We start from the raw sequence: 27,370 nt of genomic DNA, 5'->3' as shown, positions 1-27,370 counted from the left end.
ATGGTGTATACTCCATGTGACTACAGGTGGTGGCTGTGGATATAATGTCTCCAGGCCTGGTGTATACTCCATGTGACTACAGGGGGCGGCTGTGGATATAGTGTCTCCAGGCCTGGTGTATACTCCATGTGACTACAGGTGGTGGCTGTGGATATAGTGTCTCCAGGCCTGGTGTATACTCCATGTGACTACAGGTGGCGGCTGTGGATATAGTATCTCCAGGTCTGGTGTATACTCCATGTGACTACAGGGGCGGCTGTGGATATAGTGTCTCCAGGCCTGGTGTATCCTCCATGTGACTACAGGGGGCGGCTGTGGATATAGTGTCTCCAGGCCTGGTGTATCCTCCATGTGACTACAGGGGGCGGCTGTGGATATAGTGTCTCCAGGCCTGGTGTATCCTCCATGTGACTACAGGTGGCGGCTGTGGATATAGTGTCTCCAGGCCTGGTGTATACTCCATGTGACTACAGGGGGCGGCTGTGGATATAGTGTCTCCAGGCCTGGTGTATCCTCCATGTGACTACAGGAGGCGGCTGTGGATATAGTGTCTCCAGGCCTGGTGTATCCTCCATGTGACTACAGGAGGCGGCTGTGGATATAGTGTCTCCAGGCCTGGTATATGTTCCATGTGACTAGAGGAACTTAGAAATACCTAAAAATACGGACTGGTGTCGTTTTTTCCATCAGGGACAACAGTATGCTACCACTATGCAAGCACCAAGAATACTGCTATACAGTGATCAGATACTGGGTCTACACTGGCGCCCTGCAGAGTATTACCATCATATATTGACCACTGCAGGGTTTTCTGATGAGACATTTTTGGCCCCTCATATCTGTAGTCAACCCCAGACTCTATAGAAACACGAATAAATACCGACACCAGATCCATTAATTAATTCAGACCCCAGACCAGAGTACAGAGACCAGACCCAAGAAGTTATACCTCAGGGACTAGACCCCAGACCCCGGAGACCAAACCCCAAACCACGGAGACCAGACCTGGAGACCAGACCCGGAGACCAGACCCCGGAGACCCGACCTTAGACGTTATACCTCAGGGACTAGACCCCGGAGACCAGATCCCAGACCCCGGAGACCAGACCCCAGAGACCAGACCCCAGAGACCAGACCCCAGAGACCAGACCCCGGACACCAGATCCCGGACACCAGACCCCAGACCCCGGAGACAAGACCCCAGAGACCAGACCCTGGATACCAGACCCCGGAGACCAGACCCCGGACACCAGACCCCGGACACCAGACCCCGGAGACCAGACCCTGGATACCAGACCCTGGATACCAGACCCCGGAGACCAGACCCCGGACACCAGACCCCGGACCCCGGAGACCAGACCTCAGAGACAAGACCCCAGAGACCAGACCCTGGACACCAGACCCTAGACCCCAGAGACCAGACCCCGGGGACCAGACCCTGGAGACCAGAACCCAGAGACCAGACCCCAGGGATCTGACCCCTTACCAAACCCTCAGACCAGACCTGACACCCGACCCCATAGACTACCCAAGACCAGACCCCCAGAGATAAGACTCCCAGAGATGACTCCGGACCAGAACCCCAGACATGACCCCAGACCCACTCACATACTTACCCTCCTCCTGGCTCCCGGGTTCCTCTTCAGCTGTTGCCGGCAGCGTCAGCATATTGTGTGCGCCATTCTACATTACGCTGTGACGGCATCAGGGTCAGAGCGACAGCTCCTGGAGCTGAAGAGGAGCCCGGGAGCAGGGAAGGTCATTGCATTGTCAGAATTGGCCGCTATCTATAGCATGAATCAAATAGATAGCGGTCAAATAAACCAATTGGTGCAGTGCACTAGGGGGGGGGATGCCCCATCTCCCCCCCATAAATCTGCCCCTGCAGGAGAGAGGGACATAATATTATGGCTTTGCATTAGTGCAGCATGAAGCAGGTCTGTGCAGCAGCGGGAGGCAGTGCACTGTACAGCAGACAATGTTCTGTGACGATACACACTGCGGGCAACAGAAGAAAGATCTGCACAGATAAGTATCAGGAATTATCCGCGGGCGGCATTATGGATTATTTTTTATTTATTTTTGACAGATAAATAACTATATGAAGAAAGTTCATTACACAGATAACAGTGGAGAAGACACTTTCTTTAATGAGCGAGGACAGTCGTCTTCTACGTGGCTGATAGCCAATATGGTGATTCATGAAAATGGAGGCAAATATGACATTGAAGTAAAACCCTTGGCGTCCTTTCAGGAATCAGTAAAGAACAAAATGCCCGATATTGATCAAGGAGAAATCAAATGGAAAAATGACACGGTAAGAAATTATAAAGATAGATAGATATGAGATAGATAGATAGATAGATAGATAGATAGATAGATATGAGATAGATAGATATGAGATAGATAGATAGATAGATAGATAGATAGATAGATAGATAGATAGATAGATAGATAGATAGATAGATAGATAGATACATAGATAGATAGATATGAGATAGATAGATAGATAGATAGATAGTGTATCGTCCGTGGCCGCTGACCACAAACTCCTCCCATCCTGTCGACGACCTTCTCTCCAGAGATGTCTGCACATGCAGCCATCCTGTTCCGCAGTGACCACTAGGGTGTGCTCGCGAGCTCAGTCCAGCCTTAAGGAGCCGGAGCACACACATGTGTGAGATTGAGCTGATTGCTCCAAGATCACCCTGGACTATAAGAAGGGCCCTGCCCCTCCCTGCATTGCTGAGCGTGTTTGCATCTACCCGTGTCTGTCTTGCAAATGGTCCCTTGAGTGTTCTCCAGTTCCAGTGTTCCCGTTCCTGCTACCTGTATCCTGTTTCCCGTTCTACCGTGTTCCTGTGCAGTACAGAGTTGGAGTCGTGTTGTGTCGCCTGCTACACCCGCTGTGTTTCTCCACACCTGTTGTCTGCCTGCTGCCAGAGTTCCATCCAAACCTAAACCATCGCTACTGTCTGAATTGCCACAGGTACCTTTATCCGAACAATAGACATTGACTTTTACCCTGTTTGGCCAGCTGCTATACCGCTACAGCGGTACGGCCCAGTGGGTCCACATACCCACAGATCGTGACAGTACGCTCAGGCCATGGACCCCGCTGGTCAACTCAAGAATGTGACGACATCACAAGCCATGCAGTCGGCTATGTTAGTCTGCCAATTACGTCAGGACCAACTCCTCCAGGTGGTGAACTGCATTACAGAGCGACTGGATGTGCAAGCTGCAGTTCTCCCGGCACCTTCTCCTATTTCCCCTGCTGTTCCTCCTACTACACCTCCTGGCAGTACGGATCCTCCGACTACACCTCCTGGCAGAGCTGACCCACGATTTTCTCTGCCACTTCCTCATCACTATGATGGAGACGCGAGGACCTGCAGGGGATTTCTCAACCAGATCCACTTCAGCCTGTATGCCAGAGCATTTTCCACTGACGGGGCAAGGGTCGCTTTCATCGTCTCTCTCCTCACTGGCAGGGCCCTAGCATGGGCGAACCCCATCTGGGAACGACAAGGACCAGAGACCCATGATTTCCAGGGGTTCCTACGGACATTTCGTATGGTATTTGATGAACCTGGATGAGTCTCGTCGGCAACCGCCTTCTTGCTGAACCTTCGCCAGGGAGACACTACTGTAGGCGAGTACGCCATTCACTTCCGCACCCTAGCGGGAGAGTTGTTATGGAACAACGAGGCCTTGGTGGCAACATTTTGGCAGGGACTATCCCCCGTGATTAAGGACGAGCTTGCCACCCCAGATCTGCCATCTACCCTGGACGATCTCATTCTTCTGGCCGCCCGGATTGACATAAGGATCCGAGAATGGTTCAGAGAGGCTTGTTGGGAGAGAGGACTCCCCAGTCCGGCTCTCACATTTCAACAACCCTTGCTGTCCTCATCAGCTGTGGATGAGGAGGGACTTTCTTCCAAGTTGTTCATCCCTGTGACAATAGTGTCCGGCGAGGGAAGGCACGGGTCTCTGCCTATCTGGACTCTGGATCCGCAGCTAACTTCATTCGGAGAGACCTGGTGGATCTTCTCCAGTTGCCCACAACGCCTCTGGAGAGGCCTTTGATTGTTGCTTCAGTGAATGGACTGCCTCTGCTAGACTCGATTGTAGCTGTGACCAAACCACTGAAGCTCCAAGTGGGAGCCCTTCATTCCGAGCTCATCTAATTTTTTCTCCTGCCCACGGCTGTAAACCCGGTGCTGTGGGGTCTGCCCTTGCTCTGACTACATGCCCCAGTTCTGGACTAGAATTCTGGAGAGGTTCTCCAGTGGGGTTCCGAGTGTCTCAACCGTTGCCTGAGTCAGATCCATCCGGCCCAGTCTCGGTTCTTGGCAGGATTTCCATCTCACTACTCTCAGTTTTCGGATGTCTTTAGCAAGAGGGAGGCGGAGAGACCGGGCGTATGACTGCCCTATTGAACTGGTTCCTGATGCGTCCCTTCCCCGTGGAAGCGTATACCCTCTCTTCTTACCAGAGACTCAGTCTATGTCCGCCTATATTAAGGAGAATTTGGAGAGGGGTTTCATATGAAAATCCTCCTCCCTGGCCAGGGCCGGGTTCTTTTTTGTCAAGCGGAAGGACGGATCTCTTCGACCCTACATCGACTACCGGGGTCTCAACCAGATCACGGTAAAAAACAGATATCCGTTGCCATTAATTTCAGAACTGTTTGATCGCATATGAAGAGCCAAAATTTTCTCTAAACTAGACCTGCGTGGGGCTTACAACCTAATCCGGATTCGCCAGGGGTGACGAATGGAAGACAGCATTTAACACTCGAGACGGGCACTATGAATACCTGGTAATGCCCTTCGGTCTGTGTAACGCTCCCGCGGTCTTCCAAGAGTTCGTCAATTACATCTTCCGTGATCTCTATGTCTGTGTTGTGATCTATCTTGATGACATTCAGATTTTTTTCCCCAGATCCAGTGAGAATCGTCTGTATGGGAGAATCGTCTGTATGCCAAGCTGGAGAAGTGCGTGTTTGAGAGAAAGTCTCTACCCTTCCTGGGCTACATTATCTCGGATCAGGGTCTCAAGTTGGATCCTCAGAAGGTAAAGGCCGTCCTGAAACGGCCACGACCGCAAGGATTAAGGGCCATACAGCGTTTCTTGGGATTCGCCAACTTTTATCGACAGTTCATCCCAAACTTCTTCTCACTGACTGCTCCCATCTCTACCCTCACCAAGAAAGGCATGAACACCAAGGTGTGGACTCCAGAGGCAGAGGCCGCATTCAATAGCTTCAAGAGTGCCTTCACGTCAGCCTCTATCCTCCATCATCCTGATGTGTCTCTGCAGTTTTCATTGGAGGTGGACGCCTCCTCTGTTGGTGCTGGCACACTTCTGCTTCAGAGAGGTCCCAAAGGCAAGACAATGGTATGTGGCTATTACTCCGGGGAGGACTTTTGTGCATCTGGCAGACAGGGGAAGAATCCTCCGCTGGGGACATAGCTCTAAACTGGCAGGTCATGCGGTTGTCCGTAAAACCGGAGACCTGATTGCCCATCAGTTCTGGTGGCCCACGCTGCCCAAAGACATTATGGACTTTGTCTCTTCCTGCACTGTGTGCGCAACTGTCACGATGTGGAGTGTGGACCCACTGGGCTGTACCGCGTAGCGGGATGGCAGTTGGCCAAACAGGTAAAGTACAAGAGTCAATAGTTCAGAGAGGATACCTGAGGCAACGTAGACAGTAGCAAGGCAGACACGTCTGAGACCAGGCGGCAAGTAGACGTCAGGTGTGGCGCAGCAGAACAGGCGTGGAACACAGCACAATACAGCAACAGCTCTCCACGGCACTAGAACAGGATAGCACGGAAACAGGATACAGGAACAGGGTACACTGGAAGACACTAGGAGACCATTAGCACGACAAACTTCGGGAAACAAACAACGCTCTGGCAAGGAACAAGAGGGCAGAGCCCCTTTTATAGCTCAGAGCATCCTGAGCTAGATTGCAGACTTCCTGCAATATGCGTGCATTGGCCCTTTAAGACCGTGCATGCGCGGGCGCGACGGTCTCGGAATCCGGAAGTGAGTGCTTGGCGCCTCACAGGAGGACGACGCTGCACACAAGTCAGATGTCCATGGCCACGGCCGTCGAGGGGTAAGTCGGAACGACGGGCCGTGGCCATAGACATTACAGCAGCAAACAAAGTTGCTCACTCCAAACCAGCTCGCCTGCTCCAGCCGCCGCATGTGCCCAATGCTCCCTGGCAGCATATTGCAAAGGACTTCGTCATGGATCTGCCCCCCTCTGCTGGATGCAGTATGGTCTGGGTGGTGGTGGACCGATTCTCAAAGATGGCTCATTTTGTTCCGCTGACCGGCATACCTTCTGCTTCTTGACTGGCCAACCTCTTCATCCAACACATCTTTCGCCTGCACGGCTTGCCTCTGCATATAGTGTCTGATCGAGGGGGTTCAGTTCACCTCAAAGTTCTGGAGGGCCCTCTGTAAACTCCTCGATATGAAGTTAGACTTTTCCTCCAGTCTAATAGCCAAGTTGAGAGGATCAATCAGATCATGGAGAACTACTTACTACACTTCATCTCCGGGCAGCATGATGACTGGGTGCAGCTTCTTCCTTGGGCCGAGTTCTCCTATAACAACCAGACAAGTGAGTCCACCGCCTCCACACCGTTCTTTATAGTTTACGGCCAACATCCACGTATTCCTCTCCCTGTGTCTGTTCGCCCCAGGTACCTACAGCTGACTCTGCATTCCGGGACTTTTTACGTATCTGGCAGCCAACCCGGTTCCTCTATTCTGCAGGCAGTCAACCGCATGAAGTGAAAGGCAGATACGAGGAGAAGAGAGACGCCTCTGTTTCTTCTGGGTACCAAGGTCTGAGAAAAAAATATCCGACTGAGGGTGCCGTCATGCAAATTCGCTCCCAGGTTCCTCTGACCCTTTGAGATCCTGCAGCGGATCAACCCGGTCTCTTATAAGCTTCGGCTGCTCTCGACCCTCCGAATACCAAACTCCTTTCACGTTTCCTTCCTGAAACCTGTGGTCTTGAACCGCTACTCTAAGACTCTTAGCCCTGCAGTTGCCCCCAGCGGTTTGGCCGAGATATTTGAAGGAGATCCTGGACACCAAAAAAGTAAGAGGAAGAACCTTTTATCTAGTAGATTGGGGGGGGGGGGGGGGTTTGGTCCAGAAGAGAATCTCAATGCTCCTACCCTCATTAAGAATTTTCTCTCTCGTTCTTGTCCCAAGAGGAGAGGGTGTAAGAGTGTCGTCTGTGGTCGCTGACCACGAACTCCTCCCATCCTGTCGACGCCCTTCTATTCAGAGATGTCTGCACATGCGCCCGTCATGTTCCGCAGTGACCACTAGGGTGCGCACGCGAGCTCAGTCCAGCCTTAAGGAGCCAGAGCGCACACATGTGTGAAATTGAGCTTATTGCTCCCAGATCACCCTGGACTATGAGAAGGGCCCTGCCCCTCCCTGCATTGCCTGAGCATGTTTGTATCTACCCGTGTCTGTTTTGCAAACGGTTCCTTGAGTGTTTTCCAGTTCCAGTGTTCCCGTTCCTGCTACCTGTATCCCGTTCTACCGTGTTCCTGTCCTATACTGAGTTGGAGTCGTGTTGTGTCACCTGCTACACCCACTGTGTTTCTCCACACCTGTTGTCTGCCTGCTGCCATAATTCCATCCGGGCCTAAACCATCGATACTGTCTAAATTGCCACAGGTACCTTTATACGAACAATAGACATTGACTTTGTACCCTCTTTGGCCAGCTGCTATACCGCTACGGCGGTAAGGCCAGGTGGGTCCACATACCCACAGATCATGACAGATAGATAGATAGATAGATAGAAGTCGGCAGCACTCCAATGTCATGTTAAGGAGTTGATGGATGTGGATTTTTCTTTTGCTTCAACCAACTCAATGGATCTTTTGTCAGATTTGAACAGCAGAAGGGGTAAATTCCAGTCGTGAAAGATATTATGACCCCCCCCCCCCGTACCTCTTATAAGGTAAAATGACAAAAGACAAAACACGAGGTTGTTGAGAAGGTTTCACTGCATAAAGCATCAGAGCGAGGAGATAATAATAATCCAGTTATGAGGCAAGAACACGTCCACCAAACGTCACCCCCAAATACAGTTTGCAGTTCTGGATGAATGTGTTCGGAGAGCTTGGCAATAGTGTCAGTAGGAATTGTCTGTTGGGCCGAGACTTACTTTTACCTTGAGTCTAGTAATTTTTGGTGGGGTTGAGACATTTTTAATACAGTGTCCGTAATTCATCTGTCAATGGAAGTTTTTGAATCTTTGGTTCCTGCCTGAAAAGGAGATTAAAAGATTGGTTAAGTGGATCTACCAATCCAAAATCGGTTTGGTGCTGACATGAATGGTTGTGGAGTCTAAGCAATCTCCTCGTTCTTCACCCTCAACCTCCACATGGAGTTATGGACTTTTCCAGTCAAATTCTTAGGCTGCGGTCTCCAGAATAGTCACTGATTTGCTGAGGATGCGCTAAATCAGGGATCATCAACAGATTAGCAGCCAGGATGTAACAAGCCGGAGGATGAGCCAGAACCGTAGGCTGGAGTTTTGGCTGTAGTCAATACCAGGGTAGAACCACAGGAACCAATCGACAATTCCAAGGGGCAAGACAGGAGTGTAATCCGGGAATAAAGCCGAGGTCAAGATTGGAATCGGGAGTCAGGAACAGAGTCAAGAACATTTAGGAACAATAGCCAATGATTGGCTTTATGTGCACGCAAGGGATCCCTGGAAGCTGCTCCTTTAATTAGGTGCCATTAGTGGCCATGGGTACAAGAGGAGGAGGCGTCCTGTTTCCCTGCAAACAAACACTGTCATCGGCTGTAGCTGAGGCCGTTCACTTGGACTCATTACTGGAGCAAGGCAAAGTGAGTTAAAGTACCACCTCTCCTTAGGCCCCACCATGAAAAGGTTATGGGAGGCATGAGAGGATACACCAAGTGAAATCCCTTGAGCTGTGGAGCATGAACGTCCTGCTTGGGTTGGGAAGCAGGTTCTCTCCTCAGCACCATATCCCTTCCAATTAATTAGGTAAAGGAGTTTCACAATAACCTTCTTACAATTAGCTTAACCTTGAAATCTGCTGAGGATTCAAAAGTGGAGGCAGAGGAGGTCTTGACTTTCGTAGAAAACCTTTTCATGACCAGAGGTCACAGAAGAGAGATATGGAAACTATTGAGAATACAGAGAGAAGACGGCAGCTTCAGTCAAATGGTCACTTGGTAAATCAGCTTCAGTATCGGGAATTGCCAAATGAAACGTGAAGCCAGTTTATAAGATGGAACTTCAGATATTCTTCATAGAGAGCCAGACCCTATCCCCAGGAAGAATTTTGTGACCCGGGTGTTGATGCTTATCAGCACCCTTCTAGGCCTTAACAGCAGCCTTCAAATTGTTGTGGACCGCCATCCGGATGTCCTGAATATCTGTAAAAACTCCCGTAATAACATGTGCCTAAGTGTGTGCCAAAATCGAGAAAGGAATACTTGGGCTTCGACCGTAGATTGTCTCAAATAGAGATTTCCTGGATGACTCAGAGCTGTGGTTGGGATGGGCAAGATATTGCTCGAAAAACTGATTGAACCACTCCATCTGACCGTTATTCTGAGGATGATTTCCAGAGAAAGTTCTGGGAGATCTTCAAGGCCTTACACAGTGCCCTACAGAATTTGGAAACACACTGTGGTCTGAGACAATGTGAGTAGGAAGATCAAAAAGTCAAAATATATTCTTGAAGAATATATGGGTGAACCGAGGAGCCGAGGGTAAACCAGAGAGCGTTACAAAATGCGCCATTTCAGAGAGACTGACAGGGGTGTAACTAGAGAGTATTGGGCCCCGTGCTGGGCGCCGTGTACAACTCCAGAATGTAACCCCCAGATCAGATTCCTAAATCAGACTCCAGATCACACACAGCACCAGAGACAGCACACAAATTCTAGCATCAGGGCATTGTGTGCTGTGTTGCGTACAACATCCTGATGCCGCCTGACGTCAAGAGCTTTTATGTTCCGCGGTGCAGACCTTGTGTGCCAGGGTCTGGTGTGACAGCTTGAGGGGATCCAGTGCGGGCCCCGTCCAGGCCCGATACTGGAAGCTGACAATACCCTAATTGTAGCAAACCCTGAACAGGAGGCAAATCAGCGACTAAGTCCATCAAGTTCTCAAACCAATGTTGGGTTCAAATGATCACGTGCTGGAGGAGACCCGAGGCTGCCTGCCTTGATGAGTTGAAGCGGGCGCAGGTGGTGCAGGAAGCAACAAATTCTTAAATTACCAATAGCATCGTGAGAGTAATTCACTGGTACGTCTAACTTCAGCTTGTCCTAACAACAGTGAATAATGAGCCCAAGATAACACCTCTTGTCCAAGATTATTAGGTACATCCTTTTGGAGGAGCTTCAGGAGAAATATCGGTAGCGGCCAGAAAACAGTCTGCATCGATGATGTACCGGATCCTCAGACGGATCAAAGGGCCTAAAAAGAACATCCGCTATACAATTCTTGTCAGATAGAATATAAGTCAAGATAAAATCAAGACATGAAAAAAAGAGTGCCCATCATGCCTGCCGTAGATTAAGTTTACAGGCAGACTGGAGATTCTCTAATTTTTGTGGTCCGTGAAAATAGAGTGGAGAAAATTTTGCGCCCTCCAATAAATGTCGCCACTCCTTTAGGGTAAGTTTCCCCGCCAGCAATTCTCACTCTTCAATGGAATATTTTTTTGGGGGCAGAAGAGAACTTCTAGGTAAGAGAAGCCACATGGATTGTGTTTTTACCATTGAACCTTTAGAAGAGCTTGGAATGAGCCTGGAAACTCACGGTAACAGGAACAAGGATTTTATAATCTGGTAAAGGAAGGATCAGGTCCAAGGTGATCTTCCCTCTCTCCCCTATGCCATAGAGTTTTTTTGTTTTAGAAGACAAACAAGGCAATTTACATGGAGATGCCCTCTAAGACCATAGTCGAGGCATAGGCCTTGAATCAGACAGCGTTTTTGTTTCTTAACTGGCAAGACTGTGCGACCCACTCAACAGAGTCTCCACCAGGATGCCATGGCCAGCTGCTGCCTCACCAGATGGGGTTGGGATAGTTGGGGGTGCCAGCACTACATCTATCATACATATATGTTGGGAAAACCCCTTTAAGGGAATATAATTGCATTAAAGGGGTTGTATTAGACTAAAAAAGGGTTTGCTGTTTTTTTTAATTTTTCGAGAACCAGGGCCACTTTTGTCCATAAGCCTGGTCAGTTATTCCAGCTCAGCTCCATACACAATGAGACTAAGTTGTAATACCAAACACAACCCATAGATAAGTGCAGCGCTGTTTACGCAAAAAAAAAGACCTTTAAGGTTATTTCCTGTGGTCGGATCATGTTACGGGTTATAGTTCTCCATGTATAGAGTATAATACAATAGTATCGGTATGTTATGATCCTGTCTGATCATCACCTTCACCCTTCTGTCATTGTTTAAGAAGGCTCATACACTTAGCAATGCCCTCTGCAGTCACATGTTCTTCATTTCCTGGTTATCTGTCATCGTTTAAGCAGGCTTATACACTTAGCCCCGCCCTCTGCAGTCACATGTTCTTCATTTCATGGCTGCGGTGGCGGGTTTGAATGTATGGCTTGATATCGAATGTCAATCATCTGGAAAGTCCACATTAAAAGTAAGAGAAGGATTTGTTGGAGAAATTTCTCGGGGCCGATTTCTTCATCGTTCACCTTTCCTTTTCTTACTCCTTTTCTTTCCTGTTTTCTCTTTTTTATCTCCCCCTTATAATATTTTATCTTATGTTTTCTTATTCTTCCCTTTCTCTTTTACGTCTTCCCTTTCTTCTTTTCCTTATTCTCTTGGTCTGTGAGACTCTTGAAATTGTGAGAAAGCTCCCAGAAATCCGGATGAGTTGTCAAGTTTATTTCTGATAGTTTAAATGCAAAAAAGTTCCCCAGTGTGTGAGCCGGAAGGAGCGGTGAGCGCAAAGAGTTCCCTCTGACCAGTCACTTAAGACTTTGTAAAGGTGCAGACTATGTCCCTCTCGCTGCCTGGGAGAAGAAGAAGCTTTAGGCCGAGTGCTCTCACCCACTCATGATCTGTGACTTCTGCCCCAAGAAAAACTCTGCAAGAACCACCCCGAGAATTACTGCCCCAGCTCAAGAACATTAACACCTGGGGCTCCTAGTCTGAGATGCAGAACTGAAGCGTGGGGGTGTTTTCTTATCACCTGGGGGTTTGGTCACATCTTTTCCTGTATTTTCTTTGTGTTGGGAAGTGTCATGGCTATGATGGGTCTTCAGCTGCAGAGAACTTGACACGTGGTGAAATGTAATATTTTTCTTTTACATGTATAAGAAGCCACAATCGCGGTGTAACGACCGATGTTCTGCAGGAGACAGGAAAGCTTCAAACGGAGGACATCACGTCTGCTGCTATATCTGCGTCCCATGTGCCGAGGGGGAAATGTCCAATAATACAGGTAAGAGGCGAGAACACTGCACTCTATACAAACCAATCAAGGTTAAAGGGATGTCCAAGAGTCCAAAACGAAAAAAAACTAAAACAGCAGAAAACAAAATAATAATACAAAAATAAATAAATACACAACTCACATGTTAAACCCCCTGCTGCTCCAGTGCAGATGCTCCGGAGGACCTCCGCTGGTCTGATGTGAGTGCATGACCCCGATAGGCAATCAATGACTGCAGCGGGGATACCAGTAAATACGGCGTGTTACCGCTAAGGCCAGTGAGTGACTGCAGCGGACACGTGCCATCACCGCCCCGCCATCATCTATCGGGTGTAAATCGTAGTCATTATGTCCATCCTCTGTTCCGCTCTGCCTTCAGGAGGGTAAAGAACCTGTGATTCCTCTGCTACTCTAACATCACTACATCACAAGTTGTAGACTTTCTGTACACTAGTCAGTCCCACACCCCAGGTTTTACCTCTCCTTTCCTTGACGGTTTACTTGTCAGATATGACTAGCTCCTTGGATAACGTGGTCACCCCGGGCATTCAGATTGATGTCCACTTCAGAGAGTCTTGGGAAGGAATGGGTTTTCTGGTTACCGCAGTTGTGAGAGGGGCTCCAGGGAGTAAACATAGGATCAGTGGCACTGTAATAACCAAAAAGCCCCATGACCACCAGCCCCTTCCTCTATATGTCCTGTCTCTGAATACGTCTCTGGTGCCTAAGCGATAAGTTTCCTTTTCTTCCTGACAGGCGTGTTTTCTGTTCATGCGGATGTCCCATTACTGACCCTCCTGTTTCTTGACCTACTGATCTCTGCCAGGACCTCTTCCTATTTACCTGCCTGTGTGTAAAATCCACCTGGCTCAACCTATTGCATTTTCTGACGTTTGACCTTACTTGTCAATCCTGTCCTGTGTCCCTGTTTCCAGTCTGTCCTCTGTCAGCAGTGGCCATTGGAGACTTTCAGGGAGCTGAGATCAGGGGACTGTTTCCTGGGGGTCCCTTACAGGCTATGAGGGGGAATAACAGATAATGCTGTGGGCTCTGTGCACTTGTCAAGCTCCAATAGAAAGTAAATGGACCGACCCAATGGTTTGTAAGAATAATACGATTTATTATGTTACTTCTTCATCTTTTGTGCAGAGCATTTATGCTCAACTGATGGCCCCCGTGTGCCTGATGTGCAGCCCCCCGGAGTAGGCAATGTTATACGGTGAAGCTGCCTTCCCCAATGTAACGATCCGACATGAGTGCTGCTGTGAGTGCTCTGCCATCCATAATGTACATCTACTTGGGCACCGCGGAAACTTTCCAAAAGTGTAGTGTATGATTATATCTATGTACTGTATGGCCGTTTTACATTCCGTGTTCCCTCCATATGTGTTGCCAAAATGGCAACAAATCATGAAAGATCCCAGAGAGATCCGCTTTGGGAAGTATTTTTTTTTCTTTTTTGCTTACTACAATATATAAGACCGATAAAATACCAACACATAGGATGCAATGGAAAATAGTGCTAGAAAGTATCAACAAATGAACTATGAGACAACATTACTGGCCATAATAGATGCACTATATATTGAATCCTACGAAGTAACCAAGATATACTTGGTGCGTCGATCAGAAATTGACAGAAAACCAACCCAAGAAAATATGATCGACTACAGCACAAATGTAGAGAAAAATACAAATGATTCTTTATTGGAATAAAAACATGAGACAGATAAAAATGGAACTAGGGGATGAGTCACACAGTAAAAAAGGACGTCTGATCAGTCAAACATGCCAGGTATGGATATTGTGTCCACGTATTGTGTAATAGCAAAATAGGAGTAAATGCATGTAGTCATATAAAGAGCCGTGTCTAATGGAAAACAGCACGGATACAATCAAGGTACATCAGATGACAACAGCACAAATCGCAGAGAGGTAAAAAGCAGATGCCGATAGCTGTGGTAATTACAATATACGTATATACCATCAATAATAATTACAACTAGTTACCAATGTAATGTGCACCAAGTAGTGCCAGAAAGTGCTTGAGATCAGAAGATGACCATAAATGATGAACATAATGGAGCTATGCTTGCTACACAGGACAGAAAAGATAACACTACATACCAGTGGACATGATGGTAACAAGGATGAAACGTCCTGACCCGACGCGCGTTTCGGCGATTGCCTTCGTCCGGGGTTAGGGTCACAACTGCTTGTGCCCACCTATATATAGTATAGAGCCATGTACATGTGTGTAATTAGATGCTGTAAGGAGAGGTATCATGGACCGGATGTGGAGAGTCGGCGTCTGATGCGGGGTACCAAGATGGCGCTGCCCCACTTCCTGTACCACGTCATCAGAGAGGATGTGAGGCGGCGAGGACTGACCACGCCCCCCACATCCTGCTCCAATCATAGACAGCGGACGGAAGAGGCCAGGGCCACTCCCCCCCCCGGGGGAAATCTGTAGTTATACAGAATAACCATACCATCAGCGCACTGCCACAGATCACATGTATGCCAGAAGAGGATTAGACAGGATAGATGTTTAAGCTGAAATAGTACAGCCAGAGTAGATGTTACAGATAATACAATAAAATATCTAAATGTGCCGATGCAAACATAAAAAAAATCAATCACAAAAGGTGAAGGATAATAAGTGAGAATGTGAATAGGAGTGGAGTGAGACACCTTGTGGTGAAGTGAATGAATGACAAGTAAAGGGAATGAGTGAAATGAAATAGGAGAAAGTTTGTGCCTGGATATTACAGAATAAATGGACCAGTTGGTGAAGTTTGTGCCTGGATATTACAGAATAAATGGACCAGTTGGTGAAGTTTGTGCCTGGATATTACAGAATAAATGGACCAGTTGGTGAAACATAAAAAGTGTACGACGGTACCGAAAAATGTAAAATAAAAGGGACCGATAATGTGATGGCATGAAATGTGAATACGAGGTCAACAAGCTGGTAGTTGTTAACTGTGATGCAAACTATACTAAGTGCACATGACAAAATAATGTGTGAAGGAAATTAAATTTTTACGCATATGAACATATCGTACAATACACCATAAACATGTGAACATATCGTGCAATACACCATAAGTATGCTATATTTAAAGGAAATAGGTCGTCAGTCACAAAAAGAGACCATACTAAGGACTATGCGTATAGTATATATGTGACGTAACAGTAAAACGCAATATGTATAAAAATTAATATTAAAATCACATAACAATAAAGTGCATATATGAATGCAGGAAAACATATCAAATAAATTCTCGTTCTTATTTCCTCGTTGTCCTCTATTTGGAACTTTCACTGTGGTCCAATCGATAGCCTCCTCTGATGATCACTGTGAATGATACCATGGCTCTGTATATACAAATAGGCAGAAAGAGGGTAGTTAGTGCTAAAAAGTGACACAGAAAATGAGGAAAGGGTAAAAACCAAGACCCATGACAGGAGTCAATGGCTACAAAAACGGAGCGAAGCTCAGAGATTCATTAAGTCCATGTGGAAACATTGTCCCAAGAGTCCAGATCCAGCGAGTCTCGCATTGTGCAAGCTTTTGTTTGATGGCCCCACCTCTCGTGCCACAAATTATATGGTCAATTCCCCTCACCTTTAATTTTGAGGGGTCGCAGGAGTGATGCAATTTAAAATGCCGAGCCACAGGTTTCAAGTTCTCCAAATTCTCTGCCCCTGATGCCCGCTTAATGTCGGCCATATGTTCTCGTACACGGACCTTTAGCTCCCTGGAAGTGAGACCGACATAAATTTTTGGACAAGGACAAACTGCATAGTACACGACAGCTTTGGTGGTACATGTGATGGAGTGAGTTATGTTGAAGGTCTTACTACCTGAGGCATTAGTGAAGGTGCTTGTTTTTTCTACATTGGGGCACGCGACACATTGTCCACAAGGCTTACAACCCCATTTTGGACCCTTGGTCCCAAATGGGTATTTTGATTTTGTTTGATCATAATGACTTTTGACTAGATGATCTTTTAGATTTTTGGATCGTCTAGCTGTAACACTAGGATATTTCGTAATTAACCTATCCAAAGTGGGATCAGATAGTAAGATCGGCCAGTACCTCTTTAGGATTTCTCTCATCTGTTGCCATCGTGAGTGATATCCAGTGATGAATCTCACCTGATGGAGTTTATCTGTCTTTTGCTTAGGAAACAGCAGGTCATCTCTCGGTGTGCGCTTTGCCCTTTGGTAGGCTTTTTTAATGGATCTCTTACTGTAACCCCGTTCCAAAAATCGGTCTTTGAGATCATCTGCCTGTCTTTCAAATAATGGATCAGAGGAGCATATTCTCCTTATTCGCAAAAATTGCCCGATGGGAACCGCTTGGATGGTCTGCGGGGGATGAGATGAAGAAGAATGTAGTAATGCATTCACAGAAGTTTCCTTGCGAAAAACATCGCTATGCAGGAAACCCTGTTCATCCGTGAAAATTTTGACATCCAAGAAATCCAGACAACTGGGATGTGCTTTATACGTAAATTTTAAATTTACATCGTTTGTATTCAACCCAATCATAAATGAGTCAAGATCCACATGTGTGCCCTTCCAGATGACCAGAATGTCATCAATGTAACGGGTCCAAAAAACTCAAGCATCTTGTCCTAACACACAACTTTTTTGTATTCAATGGTTGTTTCTACCTACAGCTCCAGGGAACAGCCATGGGGGCAGCATGTGCACCATCGTATGCAAACCTGTTCCTGGGGCTGTGGGAAAGAGATCTCTTTTCAGATGACGGGAATGACTCAATGGCACGGGTCCTTTTTTGGACCCGTTACATTGATGACATTCTGGTCATCTGGAAGGGCACATATGTGGATCTTGACTCATTTATGATTGGGTTGAATACAAACGATGTAAATTTAAAATTTACGTATAAAGCACATCCCAGTTGTCTGGATTTCTTGGATCTCAAAATTTTCACGGATGAACAGGGTTTCCTGCATAGCGATGTTTTTCGCAAGGAAACTTCTGTGAATGCATTACTACATTCTTCTTCATCTCATCCCCCGCAGACCATCCAAGCGGTTCCCATCGGGCAATTTTTGCGAATAAGGAGAATATGCTCCTCTGATCCATTATTTGAAAGACAGGCAGATGATCTCAAAGACCGATTTTTGGAACGGGGTTACAGTAAGAGATCCATTAAAAAAGCCTACCAAAGGGCAAAGCGCACACCGAGAGATGACCTGCTGTTTCCTAAGCAAAAGACAGATAAACTCCATCAGGTGAGATTCATCACTGGATATCACTCACGATGGCAACAGATGAGAGAAATCCTAAAGAGGTACTGGCCGATCTTACTATCTGATCCCACTTTGGATAGGTTCATTCCGAAATATCCTAGTGTTACAGCTAGACGATCCAAAAATCTAAAAGATCATCTAGTCAAAAGTCATTATGATCAAACAAAATCAAAATACCCATTTGGGACCAAGGGTCCAAAATGGGGTTGTAAGCCTTGTGGACAATGTGTCGCGTGCCCCAATGTAGAAAAAACAAGCACCTTCACTAATGCCTCAGGTAGTAAGACCTTCAACATAACTCACTCCATCACATGTACCACCAAAGCTGTCGTGTACTATGCAGTTTGTCCTTGTCCAAAAATTTATGTCGGTCTCACTTCCAGGGAGCTAAAGGTCCGTGTACGAGAACATATGGCCGACATTAAGCGGGCATCAGGGGCAGAGAATTTGGAGAACTTGAAACCTGTGGCTCGGCATTTTAAATTGCATCACTCCTGCGACCCCTCAAAATTAAAGGTGAGGGGAATTGACCATATAATTTGTGGCACGAGAGGTGGGGCCATCAAACAAAAGCTTGCACAATGCGAGACTCGCTGGATCTGGACTCTTGGGACAATGTTTCCACATGGACTTAATGAATCTCTGAGCTTCGCTCCGTTTTTGTAGCCATTGACTCCTGTCATGGGTCTTGGTTTTTACCCTTTCCTCATTTTCTGTGTCACTTTTTAGCACTAACTACCCTCTTTCTGCCTATTTGTATATACAGAGCCATGGTATCATTCACAGTGATCATCAGAGGAGGCTATCGATTGGACCACAGTGAAAGTTCCAAATAGAGGACAACGAGGAAATAAGAACGAGAATTTATTTGATATGTTTTCCTGCATTCATATATGCACTTTATTGTTATGTGATTTTAATATTAATTTTTATACATATTGCGTTTTACTGTTACGTCACATATATACTATACGCATAGTCCTTAGTATGGTCTCTTTTTGTGACTGACGACCTATTTCCTTTAAATATAGCATACTTATGGTGTATTGCACGATATGTTCACATGTTTATGGTGTATTGTACGATATGTTCACATGTTTATGGTGTATTGTACGATATGTTCATATGTTTATGGTGTATTGTACGATATGTTCATATGCGTAAAAATTCAATTTCCTTCACACATTATTTTGTCATGTGCACTTAGTATAGTTTGCATCACAGTTAACAACTACCAGCTTGTTGACCTCGTATTCACATTTCATGCCATCACATTATCGGTCCCTTTTATTTTACATTTTTCGGTACCGTCGTACACTTTTTATGTTTCACCAACTGGTCCATTTATTCTGTAATATCCAGGCACAAACTTCACCAACTGGTCCATTTATTCTGTAATATCCAGGCACAAACTTCACCAACTGGTCCATTTATTCTGTAATATCCAGGCACAAACTTTCTCCTATTTCATTTCACTCATTCCCTTTACTTGTCATTCATTCACTTCACCACAAGGTGTCTCACTCCACTCCTATTCACATTCTCACTTATTATCCTTCACCTTTTGTGATTGATTTTTTTTATGTTTGCATCGGCACATTTAGATATTTTATGGTATTATCTGTAACATCTACTCTGGCTGTACTATTTCAGCTTAAACATCTATCCTGTCTAATCCTCTTCTGGCATACATGTGATCTGTGGCAGTGCGCTGATGGTATGGTTATTCTGTATAATTACAGATTTCCCCCGGGGGGGGGAGTGGCCCTGGCCTCTTCCGTCCGCTGTCTATGATTGGAGCAGGATGTGGGGGGCGTGGTCAGACCTCGCCGCCTCACATCCTCTCTGATGACGTGGTACAGGAAGTGGGGCAGCGCCATCTTGGTACCCCGCATCAGACGCCGACTCTCCACATCCGGTCCATGATACCTCTCCTTACAGCATCTAATTACACACATGTACATGGCTCTATACTATATATAGGTGGGCACAAGCAGTTGTGACCCTAACCCCGGACGAAGGCAATCGCCGAAACGCGCGTCGGGTCAGGACGTTTCATCCTTGTTTCCATCATGTCCACTGGTATGTAGTGTTATCTTTTCTGTCCTGTGTAGCAAGCATAGCTCCATTATGTTCATCATTTATGGTCATCTTCTGATCTCAAGCACTTTCTGGCACTACTTGGTGCACATTACATTGGTAACTAGTTGTAATCATTATTGATGGTATATACGTATTTGGTAATTACCACAGCTATCGGCATCTGCTTTTTACCTCTCTGCGATTTGTGCTGTTGTCATCTGATGTACCTTGATTATATCCGTGCTGTTTTCCATTAGACACGGCTCTTTATATGACTACATGCATTTACTCCTATTTTGCTATTACACAATACGTGGACACAATATCCATACCTGGCATGTTTGACTGATCAGACGTCCTTTTTTACTGTGTGACTCATCCCCTATTTCCATTTTTATCTGTCTCATGTTTTTATTCCAATAAAGAATCATTTGTATTTTTCTCTACATTTGTGCTGTAGTCGATCATATTTTCTTGGGTTGGTTTACTACAATATATGGAGAACACAAATGCAGCTATCGAAAGAGTCAAAAGTGTGATTTACCCTTGAGCTGGCCGTCTCTGAATGGGACGCACCGCCCTTGATGAACTCACACGCTGCATACGAGGCCCCGTCATATGTTGTGTAGACCACCACTGGTGTAAATATCATTTTTCTACGCTTTACCTATCTACCAAATAATAATCCCCAACTTGCCAAAAGTGTAAAATTCAATTACACAGTGATCCCTAGAAAGCCGAAGTTATTGACTAGATGAAAAGAACCAAAGTCAAGAATATATTTCACAATATGATCCGACTGATACTTTAACCTTTTATTTTTGGTTTTAGACAGTGAAATCTGCCATAAATGTCCTGAAGACGAGTGGCCTGATGAGAAGAAAGTGAAATGTGTCCCCAAAACCTACGAGTTCTTGTCCTATGAGAAGGACATGATGGTTTCTATATTTTTAGTATTGACTTTTTCATTTTCTGCCGTCACATTGTTCATATTAGGAAGCTTCATTTATTCCCGGGACACTCCTCTTGTGAAGGCCAATAACCGGACTGTGAGCTTCATCCTCCTGGTCTCCATCTTCTTCAGCTTCCTCTGTGTCTTCTTGTTTCTTGGTTGTCCAGTGGACATCACCTGCTTACTGAGACAAACTGCATTCGGTATCTTCTTCTCCGTTGCCGTCTCTTCTGTTCTAGGGAAGACCATCACAGTCTGCATCGCCTTCAAAGCCACCAAACCCGGCAGTGCCTGGAGGACGTGGGTGTCACTCAAAGTCTCTAATTATGCGGTTGTGATATGTTCCTCTGTACAAGTTCTGATCTGTGTTCTTTGGTTGTTGGTTTCTCCTCCATATGTAGAATTTGACCATCACTCCTATCCTGGGAAGATCATCATTCAGTGTAATGAAGGCTCAGATATCTGGTTCTACTCCATGTTGGGTTATCTTGGCCTCCTGGCTTCTGTGAGCTTTGTTCTGGCTTTCATGGTGAGGACATTACCGGACAGTTTTAATGAGGCCAAGTACATCACCTTCAGCATGCTGGTGTTCTGCAGCGTCTGGATCGCCATGATCCCGGCTTATCTGAGCACCCGAGGGAAGAACATGGTGGCGGTGGAGATATTCGCCATATTGACCTCATGCGCTGGTGTTCTTGGTTGTATATTTGTTCCAAAACTGCACATTATGCTTTTAAGACCCGAGTTAAACACAAGAAAAATTATTCTGCAAAAATAAAGCATTACATAGTGAACAATAATACAGTGCTGTGAAAAAGTATTTGTCCTCTTCCATGTATCACCTTTTATTGCACATTGGTCACAGTGAAGGGTTTGTGACCCTTAAACAAAATGAGTATTGAGACGTATGTGGCAGGCCAGTCATGAAATAGTTAAACCTGACAAAGGCCCATCAGATATATGTAAGAAAAAGAACAAAGCCTATGTATATTGTATATTAGTCTTAAAAAGGATGGTGTAGTAAGAAGATGCGGTCCTAGTCCCCTGCCCAAGGAGATGTGGCTATAAAATAATGACATTAAATGGAATATATACTAGTCAGGCAGCTGTATACACCATATATATATATATACACACACACTAGACCTTCTCAATGAATTAGAATATCATCAAAAAGTAAATTTATTTCAGTAATTCAATTCAAAAAGTCTCTCATATATTCTATAGATTCATTACACACAGAGGGATCTATTTCCAGCAGTTTTTTCTGTTAATGTTGATGATTATGGGAACAGTTAATAAAAACCCAAAATTTAGTGTCTCAGAAAATGAGAATATTATATAAGCCCAATTTCAAAAATGATTTTTAATACTGAAATGTCTTCTTACTGAAAAGTCTGTCCAGTATTTGCCCTCAATACTTGGTCGGGGCGTGGCGTGGAGGGGGATCAGCCTGTGGCACTGCTGAGGTGTTATCAATGCGGCGTGGCATGGAGATCAGCCTGTGGTACTGCTGAGGTGTTATCAATGCGGCGTGGCATGGGGGTGATCAGCCTGTGGCACTGCTGAGGTGTTATCAATGCTGCGTGGCATGGAGGAGATAATCCTGTGGCACTGCTGAGTTGTTATAAATGTGGCGTGGCATGGAGGTGATCAGCCTGTGTCACTGCTGAGGTGTTATCAATGCAGCATGGCATGGAGGCGAACAGCCTGTGGCACTGCTGAGGTGGTATCAATGTGGCGTGGCATGGAGGTGATCAACTGGTGGCCCTGCTGAGGTGGTATGGAAGCCCCGGTTGCTTTGATATATCGGCCTTCAGCTAGTCTGCATTGTTGGGTCTGGTGTCATCTTCCTCTTGACAATACCCTATAGATTCTCTATGGGGTTTAGGTCGGGCGAGTTTGCTGGCCAATCAGGCGCAGTGATACTGTGGTTATTACACCAGGTATTGGTACTTTTGGCAGGGTGGGCAGGTGCCAAGTCCTGCTGGAAAATGAAATTCGCATCTCCATAAAGCTGTCAGCGGAGGGAAGCGTGAAGTGCTGGGAAATGTCCTGCTAGACGCTGCGCTGACTCTGGACCTGATATAACACAGTGACCAACACCAGCAGATGACACGGCCCCCAAACCATCACTGACTGCAGAAACTTCACACTGGAGCGCAGGACACTTGGACTGACACCTCTCCACTCTTCCGGCAGACTCTGGGACCTTCCAAATGAAATGCTAAATTGACTTTTATCTAAAAAAGGGACTTTGGACACTGAGCAGCAGACCCGTCCTTTTTCTCCTTCATCCTGGTAAGATGCTTCTGTTGTTGTCTCTGGGGATGTGACCGTTTTCTCCCATGTCCTGGATACGTCTGTGTGTGGAGGCTCTTGAAGCACTGACTCCAGCCACAGTCCACTCCTTATGAATCTCCCCCAGGGAGTGGACCAGTCCAGTCACCATACCACCTCAGCAGGGCCACCAACTGATCACCTCCTTACTTGATGTCAGCGACATGAGGTCAGGTGACTGGACTGGTGAGTCATGTCAGGCAGAGTGGAGAGTGGTAGCGGTTGGCTACTGCTACCGCTCTGGCGGCAGTGTGGCACTAAGTACAAGGGGAGGGAGGTTCAGTGGCACTAAGCACAAGGGGGAAGAGGGTTCAGTGGCACTAATTACAAGGGGAGACGTGGGTTGGGTGGCACTAAGTACAAGGGGGGAAGGGGGTTGTGTGGCACTAAGTACAAGGGGGGTTGTGTGGCACTAAATGCTACACAACCCCCTCCCCCTCTTGTACTACATACAAGTGGGATTGTGTGGCGCTAAGTACAAGGGGAGGGGGGTTGTGTGGCACTAAGTAAAAAGAGGGAAGTGTGGCACTAAGTACAAGGGGGACAGTGTGGCACTAAGTACAAAGGGGTGTGGCACTAAGTACATGGGGGTTTGTGGCACTAAGTACAAGGGAGGGCTGTCCGCAATAACTACGAGTGTGTTTGGCACTATCTACGGGTGGGCTGTGTGTGGAGCTATCTACAGGGGGCTGTATATAGAGCTATCTACAGGGGGGCTGTGTGTGGAGCTATCTACAGGGGGGCTGTGTGTGTAGCTATCTACAGGGGGGCTGTGTGTCGAGCTATCTACAGGGGGGCTGTGTGTCGAGCTATCTACAGGGGGATGTGTGTGACGCTATCTACAGGGGGGCTGTGTGTGGCGCTATCTACAGGGGGGCTGTGTGTGGCGCTATCTACAGGGGGGCTGTGTGTGACGCTATCTACAGGGAAGCTGTGTGTGACGCCATCTACAGGGGGGCTGTGTGACGCCATCTACAGGGGGGCTGTGTGTGACGCTATCTACAGGAGGCTGTGTGTGACGCTATCTACAGGGGGCTGTGTGTGGCGCTATCTACAGGGGGCTGTGTGTGGCGCTATCTACAGGGGGCTGTGTGTGCCGCTATCTACAGGCGGCTGTGTGTGGAGCTATCTACAGGCGGCTGTGTGTGGAGCTATCTACAGTGGGGCTGTGTGTGGACCTATCTACAGGGGGCTGTGTGTAGAGCTATCTAAGGGGGATGTGTGTAACGCTATCTACAGGGGGGCTGTGTGTGGAGCTATCTACAGGGGAATGTGTGTAACGCTATCTACATGGGGGGCTCTGTGTGGAGCTATCTACAGGGGATGTGTGTAGAGATATCGACAGGGGGGCTGTGTGTGGCGCTATCTACAGGGGGGCTGTGTGTGGAGCTATCTACAGGGGGCTGTGTGTGGAGCTATCTACAGGGGTGTTGTGTGTGGAGCTATCTACAGGGGGCTGTGTGTGGAGCTATTTACAGGGGTCTGTGTGTGGAGCTATCTACAGGGGGCTGTGTGTGGAGCTATTTACAGGGGGCTGTGTGGCGCTATTTACAGGTGGCTGTGTGTGACGCTATCTACAAGGGGCTGTGTGTGGTGCTATCTACAGGGGGCTGTGTGTGGCTCCATCTACAGGGGGCTGTGTGTGGTGCTATCTACAAATCAGTACATAAATACAGCAACATAACCAAGCTCAGTACATGAATACAGCACCAGACCCAAGCTTATTACATATATACAGCCCCAGAACAAAGCCTAGTACATAAATACAACACCAGAACCAAGCTCAGTACATATATACAGCACCAGAACATAGCTCAGTACATATATACAGCACCAGAACAAAGCTCACTACATATATACAGCACCAGAACAAAACTCAGTACATAAATACAGCACCAGAACCAAGCTCACTACATACATACAGCACCAGAACAAAGCTCAGTACATAAATACAACACCAGAACAAAGCTCAGTACAAATATACAGCACCAGATCTAAGCTCAGTAAATCTACAGGGGGCTACACGGCACCAGAACCAAGCTTGGTACATATATACAGCACAAGAACAAAGTTTAGCACATAAATACAACACCAGAACCAAGCTCAGTACAAATATACAGCACCAGTACAAAGCTCATACATATATACAGCACCAGTACAAAGCTCAGTGCATATATATACAGCACCATAACCAAACTAAGTACATAAATACAGCACCAGAACCAAATTTAGTACATAAATACACCAGAACCGAACTCAGTACATAAATACAACACCAGAACCGAACTTAGTACATAAATACAGTACCAGAACAAAGCTCAGTACATAAATACAGTACCAGAACAAAATTCAGTACATATATACAGAACCACAACCAACCTCAATACATAAATACAAACACCAGAACCAAGCCCAGTACATATATACAGCACCATGAACCAAGCTCAGTACATATATACACAACACCAGAACAAAGCTCAATAAATATATACAACACCAGAACAAAGCTTGTACATAAATGCAGCACCAGAACTAAGCTTAGTACATATATACAGAACCAGAGCGAAGCTAAGCACATAAATACAACACCAGAACCAAGCTCAGTACAAATATACAGCACCAGAACCAAGCTCATACATATATGCAGCACCAGAACAAAGCTCAGTGCATATATGTACAGCACCGGAACAAAACTCAGTACATAAATACAGCACCAGAACAAAGCTCAGTACAAATATACAGCCCCAGATCTAAACTAAGTACATATATACAGCACCAGAACCAAGCTTATACATATATACAGCACCAGAACAACAACCTAATTACATAAATACAAACACCAGAATCAAGTTCAGTACATATATACAGCACCATGAACCAAGCTCAGTACATATATACACAACACCAGAACAAAGCTCAATAAATATATACAACACCAGAACAAAGCTTGTACATATATGCAGCACCAGAACAAAGCTCAGTGCATATATATACAGCAGAACAAAACTCTGTACATAAATACAGCATCAGTACCAAACTCAGTACATAAATACAGCACCAGAACAAAGCTCAGTACATAAATACAGCACCATGAACCAAGTTCAGTACATATATACACAACACCAGAAATACAGCACCAGAACAAAGCTCAGTACAAATATACAGCCCCAGATCTAAACTAAGTACATATATACAGCACCAGAACCAAGCTTATACATATATACAGCACCAGAACAACAACCTAATTACATAAATACAAACACCAGAATCAAGTTCAGTACATATATACAGCACCATGAACCAAGCTCAGTACATATATACACAACACCAGAACAAAGCTCAATAAATATATACAACACCAGAACAAAGCTTGTACATATATGCAGCACCAGAACAAAGCTCAGTGCATATATATACAGCAGAACAAAACTCTGTACATAAATACAGCATCAGTACCAAACTCAGTACATAAATACAGCACCAGAACAAAGCTCAGTACATAAATACAGCACCATGAACCAAGTTCAGTACATATATACACAACACCAGAACAAAGCTCAGTACAAAAATGCAGCACCAGAACAAAGCTCAGTACATATATACATCACCACAACAAAGCTTAGTACATATATACAGAACCAGAACTAAACACATAAATACAACACCAGAACCAAGCTCAGTACAAATATATAGCACCAGAACAAAGCTTATACATATATGCAGCACCAGAACAAAGCTCAGTGGATATATGTACAGCACCGGAACAAAACTCAGTACATAAATACAGAATTAGAATCAAGCTCAGTACATATATACAGTACCAGAACAAAGCTCAGCACATATATACAGCACCAGAACAAAGCTCGGATACATATATACAGCTCCAGAACCAAGCTCAGAACATATATAGAGGTCCAGAACAAGGCTCAGTAAATAAATACAGCACCAGAACAAACCTCATTACATAAGTACAAACACCAGAACCAAGCTCAGTACATATATAAAGCACCAGAACCAAGCTCAGTGCATAAATACACCCCATGAACTAAGCTCATTACATATATAAACAACACCAGAACAAATCTTAGTACATATATACAAACACCAGAACCAAGCTCAGTACCTAAAATCAGCACCAGAACCCAAGTTCAGTACATATATACAACACCAGAACAAAGCTCAG

The 27,370-nt window shown here is 45.9% G+C and overlaps 1 protein-coding gene across 1 annotated transcript in view; it reads left to right on the top strand.

Moving 5' to 3' along the window:
• Window positions 1-21,647, top strand: part of LOC142665248 (vomeronasal type-2 receptor 26-like) — a 43,001-nt gene extending 21,354 nt beyond the window's left edge. The window contains exons 6-8 of the mRNA XM_075844883.1: window positions 2,090-2,317; window positions 12,407-12,530; window positions 20,727-21,647. Coding sequence (XP_075700998.1) covers window positions 2,090-2,317; window positions 12,407-12,530; window positions 20,727-21,625 — 1,251 coding nt within the window. The 3' untranslated portion in view covers window positions 21,626-21,647. The remainder of the gene's footprint in view (window positions 1-2,089; window positions 2,318-12,406; window positions 12,531-20,726) is intronic.
• Window positions 21,648-27,370: the final 5,723 nt, after the last annotated feature.

The sequence above is a fragment of the Rhinoderma darwinii genome, chromosome 1 (genome assembly GCF_050947455.1).
Source record: "Rhinoderma darwinii isolate aRhiDar2 chromosome 1, aRhiDar2.hap1, whole genome shotgun sequence".
Lineage (NCBI taxonomy): Eukaryota > Metazoa > Chordata > Amphibia > Anura > Rhinodermatidae > Rhinoderma > Rhinoderma darwinii.
The sequence above is the reverse complement of the archived record's forward strand: the minus strand, read 5'-3'. Positions and strand labels throughout refer to the sequence as shown.